Here is a 5,667-nt window from a genome sequence, read left to right on the forward strand (position 1 = left end):
AGCAACCTGAGAGCAACCTCGTTACCGTCCCTCCAAGCGTTCGTGGATGCCATTTCGCAGCAGAAAGTTGCTCTGACGTTGTTAAAGAATCTTGGATCCAGTTCCCGCTCTTCTCGTGCCTCATGTGCAGTCTGCCAGAACTGAGTACAGACGGAATCTCTTCAATCTGCCTATAATTCACCAAGATGGCCCCAAAACGTCCTTCACCTTCTTCTGCACGTGGGGTTATTTTGTGATAAGTGGATTTTTGATAAAGTGGAAAAGCTCAGAGGAAGATGGTGACTGACTGTAGTGTGAGTGGTGAAGGCAGTGACGCAGTGAGTGTTTTGTTTGCGTATTCTTTGTTTTGTTGTTCTCATTATTTTTTGCTTTCTCTTTTTATTTCTTGCTTTTCCCTTTACTTTAAATACACTTCTAGTACTTAGAATGGTAAATAATAAAAATATGTTAATTTAGCCAAATAAATAGAGTACAGTGGAGACTCAATACTCTAACGTCTAAATAGTCAAACTTTTCAATAGTTGAACGCAAAAGTTCGACTTAATACTTGAAAAAAATACCTATTAGTCGAACGTCCGTCCACATGGCTGTAAACAAAAAAGGCCTCATCCTTCCCGTCGCCCCACAGGCCCCACTGGTCCACCGCAGCCAGTTGATCCTTCGGTGTCGTAAGAATAACAGGCCTGCACTTTTATCCTTCCCACCGCCCCACAAGCCCCACTGGTCCATTGCAGCCATTTGATCCTTCGCTGTCGTAAGAATAACATTGTCCTGCGCTTTCATCCTTCCCACCGCTCCACACGCCTCACCGGTCCACCTCCACCACACTCAGTTGATACTTCGCAGTTTGCTGTCGTAAGAATAACATTGTCCTGCGCTTTCTCTCTGGATTTTTTTTTTTTTTTTTTTCATTTAGAAGCTTACAATGGCACCGAAGAGGTTTGTTAGTGGTGAAAATAAGCCTACAAGAAAGAATGTAGTGACCATTGAAAGGAAAAAGATTATTGATAAATACGAGAAAAAAGGAAGAATAACCGATCTTACAACTTAGTACAGTATAGCTAAATCTACATACAGTAACCACAATACTGAAAAAGACAAGAGCTCATTCAAAGAGCTGATGTGGCTATTAGTGTGAAAAGGCAATTTAATTAAGCGACCTGCAGCAGTGGAAGAAATGGAAAAATTGTTGATTGGACAAACCAAAGACAGATGGCTGGTGATTCTTTGTCAGAGGGCATAATTTGTGCAAAGGCTAGGCTGCTGCATCATGATCTTATTTCTGATACTACATCTAACTCCAATGATGATTTTAAAGCAAGTGAATGGTGGTTTGTGAATTTCAAGAAAAAAAACTGGAATTCATTCTGTTGTGACTCATGGCGAGCCCGCAAGTGCTGACAGAGTTGCTGCTGAGTAATCTGTGCCTGAATTCAAGAAATTTGTGGATAAAGAGCGCTTAAGCCCACAACAAATCTTTAATTGTGATGAAACTGGCCTGTTTTGGAAAAAAATAAAAATAACACACATGATCTATATAACAAAGGAAGAGAAGTGTTTGCTAGGACACAAGCCCATGAAAGACAGGTTAACCCTGCTTCAGTGTGTCAGAGCTAGCGGCGACTGCAAAATTAAATAAACCGCTGCTTTTTTTTCTAAACTTGGGTTTGGCAATGGCTGGAACGAATTAACTGATTTATAGGTATCAATAGTCGAACTTTTTAATACTTGAATGGCCATTTGGAACGAATTAAGTTCGAGTATTAAGTCTCCACTGTATTTTGTACAATTTTTTTTGGACCACATCCCGCATCCCCCTTATTATCTATTGTTTCTTATGAGAATTACATGTTTGTTTTACGCGAATTTTGATATATGCCATGCCTCTTGGAACGCATCTATCGCGTAAGTCGAGTTACCTGTATAAATATATATATATATATATATATATATATATATATATATATATATATATATATATATATATATATATATATACATACATATATATATATAATTAGTGCTTTTACATCGTTATGTTGTAAAACACCAAAATCAATAAAAATATGGCAATATAAGGAAACAAAATTATATCAGCAAAAACATGTTTAAGGAGTTTTCTGAAAAAAAAAGTACATAAAACACACTTCATGAATAACATAATCTAAAAGGTGCAATTTCTTCTTTACTTTTTAGCTTTAATGATAAAACATCATTTCTCATAAAAACATCTATTTTCCAGAAACGATAAATTTCTACCAAAAATAGTGTTTATTAAGTTAAGTTGTTTTAACTAATCAGTACCAAACCATTAAAAGAAGAAAAATCACTCAAAATAGGGATTAAAGGTGACTTTAGCAGAAACGCCATTCTAGTGTTTTCCAAATTGTTATACACAAAAAACGTGTTAAAGATCAGGCAAAACTCACTATATGAACAATCTAAATTAATTATTTTTACCTTTTTATAAGAGAAAATGTTAGTACTTATGAAAACAATTAATTTTGGAGAAACTACATTTCTATAGAAAAACATGCTTTTTACATTACTATATTGCAAGATGATAATACAATGGATGAAAAATTAGCTAATACAGGGAAGCGAAATAAAATTAGCAAGAACATGTCTTTCCAGTGTTTTCCAGTTTTTTTTACGCACCAAAATGTATATAAACAGGCAAAACGCATAAACATTATTCGTAAAAATGTGTAATTTAAGTGTTTTTAGCTTCTTTCACTAAAAATAAGCTCTTTCTCATGATAATGATATTTGGAAAAATAGTACTTTTTGACTCCTTTCACCTGGTTGTCAAAATGCCAAAATCAAGGAAAAAAAGCCAATATATGTAGGTAAACAAAATTACATTAACAGAAATGTATGTCTGTAGCATTTTCCAGCTTTTCATGCACCAAAACAAAAAAATGCAGTACTATATCAACAAGATTACTTAAAATGTGTAATTTGAGTCCTAAGCTTGTTTGTTGAAAAATTGCTGCTCCTCATAAACAAAAAAAAAAAAAAAAACAATATTGAAAATCATACATATCTGAAAAGATGTGTTTATTTAGTTTTCATTTTGTTTTACAGAAAAATACCAAGATGAATGAAAATGTTATAAAGAGAGTATATGTACAATGATATTAGAAATGTGTAATTTGAATAAAATTTAGCTTATTTGATGATAAAATGTTTTTTTTTTCTTTTACACTGTAAAAACAAGATATCATTGAGTGTTTTTATATTGCTGTATAACACAAAAACAGATAACAACATGCCAGCTAAAACATGTGATTAAGGTGTTCTCTCTCTCTCTCTCTCTCTCTCAGATGGAACGTACAAAAATGGCTGCCCACATGAGACTGACTGCTCTCTTCATTGCAGAAGAGCTTGTTGATGATGCTGTTGATACCATTCACAGACGAAATTAAGTTTTAAGTATAGTCCTGTGAAAGGTTGGTTTACAATACTGTTCCCCCAGCAGGGCATAAGCATATCACCTTCCCCAACTGTGAGCCATGTGTGATGTCATAACCCCTTTATAGTACACTCTGGAGTGCTCCATTTCTTTCTAGAAGCTTTTGGAGTGTTATTTTAAATGCATCCTAGATTTTGATAAGTGGGGTGGCATAGTGTCATCTTCAGTAAACTGGCAACGATACAACCAGTGTTCTGTAGTACATTGAGGAACAACAGTTTTGAATACCATTAGCACCAAATCTGATCATATGAAGGCCATAAATACAACTGATTTTTGTCTTGAACAATTTGTGATTTATGTGCCATTACTCAGTAAGTGAACACATGATGCACAAAATATCAGATTCTTAGAAAACATCCTTGCACTAACTTTGAACAAATGTCACCATGCATGGATCACCGACCATTAATTTTCATAGTCTAGCTGATGAATCAGTGAGTGAAAAAAATGTCATTTATTTCAAATACATGCCCACTAACCAGACAATAGGGATGAAATAACCTTGACCAATCAATTGTTGCCATGCTTTGCAACACCTGCTACTATATATGGCCTCACCTATATATAATTTGTGTTATATGCACATGTTAATATCATTGATCTAGTACAGTGGTTCCCAACCTTTTGGCACTCGTGACCCCTTACCTAAAAGTTTGAAACCCATGTAATTGATGAGAATACTATCCCAAGCTACTTCTGGTAAGGCCATGCGATCCCCCTGCCAAGGCTTTGCGACCCCTCAGGGGGTCGCGACCCACCGGTTGGGAACCCCTGATCTAGTAGACCAAAATATAATTCCCAAAAACAAACACACAGGCAAAGATTAAGAAGATAAACAATAGATTCAAGATACTTTTTAATGGTGGAACTGAAATATCTCACTACACAAAAAGCTTACAAAACAAGAGGCTTACTTTCCATATCATAGATACAGCATTCCTTTAACAGGAATGGATTTATGTCGTACCTAGAGAGATACAAATGTTAAGAGAGAAAAAAAAAAAAAAAAAAAAAAAACATATAATCATCCTATTCTGGGGTGACCTTAGACAGGCAAATTCAAAGGAGTTGTGATCTTACACTTATATAATAGACCTTCAACTTCAGTGAGTTTCCATTCATTTGTTAACACCAACTCCAGAATAGAATAGTCTTACATTTGTAGCCTACATGAAGTCTGTTCTAGTGGTGTACAATCACTATAACTTTTGCCAAATCCTATCACCCAACATACAATTTGTAAAATTTATTTAAATATAAAAAGGAGTGGGAGTGAGAGGTTGCAAGAGAAATGCACCATGCCAGTGAGGACCTGCGCCCATGGTTTATTCAGTGGCATCTGTTATTTACAAGTGAAAAGAGCAAGACTGAATACACCATTGCCACAAATGCTAAATATGTTATCTTCTTTTACATCACTTTGGACGACTTCACATAAAGTATAACCTCTAAGGGTTAGGACCTGCTTCCCTCACACATTTTTAATTTCTAAACTTGTGGTAAGAAAAGCAAATCCTATAAATTAGTATTTTGCACTAATGAAAACACCTACAATACGACCCTTGTACATCCAAGCAAACACTTTTTAAATCAAAAACTTCTGTGAGCGCATTTTCACATCTAATTGACAAATTGATGCTCCGGATGCTGAGGCACCTTTATCGTAGATGAGATTAGAGGCTGGCCAAACAACAGCAGACTCACCATGATGTGGATTACAGTGGGTCACCCTTGTCAATGTTTCATTGTGGGCCTAAGGCAGGGTGAGCCTAAGGTAGGAGAGATAGAGTAGCTTTCTACCTCCCCTCAGTTGGTGCCCCAGTAAGAACCCCCATATGAGGGTTTGGAACCACCCTTGTTCTGTCCTCCAGTACTCCCTGCACGCTGGCCTCCGGAACTACCACCATCCTGCAGATAGCAATTCTCAAATTGTCAGCTGTCAATATTTTCAACACCTTTTTTAATCTAACTAATTGTCATTAGAAATCTCTCAACAAGTCTCAACTTTACAGATCATCTTCCTCTCATTCCATCATCATTTTTATGAAATAAAATAATATTCATCATGGGGGAAGTTACACAACTAATTTGAAGCATTCAAGACTTAACACCAAAATCTGTGATAATTCCAACTCTGTATGACCAATCAATACAAATTAAATCAAAGCTTAGTCTTACCTGATGGAGCT

The 5,667-nt window shown here is 35.8% G+C and overlaps 1 protein-coding gene across 1 annotated transcript in view; it reads right to left on the reverse strand.

The window, feature by feature from the left end:
• Positions 1-4,321: 4,321 nt before the first annotated feature.
• LOC123515158 (protein lingerer-like) overlaps positions 4,322-5,667 on the reverse strand; it is a gene marked incomplete in the record, with an annotated part of 203,853 nt that continues 202,507 nt past the window's right edge. Inside the window, 2 exon segments of the mRNA XM_045273641.1 lie at positions 4,322-5,386; positions 5,657-5,667. The exon segment at positions 5,657-5,667 is cut by the window's right edge and continues 151 nt beyond it. Of these exon segments, the coding sequence (XP_045129576.1) occupies positions 5,285-5,386; positions 5,657-5,667 (113 nt within the window).

Source organism: Portunus trituberculatus, chromosome 38 (genome assembly GCF_017591435.1).
Source record: "Portunus trituberculatus isolate SZX2019 chromosome 38, ASM1759143v1, whole genome shotgun sequence".
NCBI classification, from domain to species: Eukaryota; Metazoa; Arthropoda; class Malacostraca; order Decapoda; family Portunidae; genus Portunus; species Portunus trituberculatus.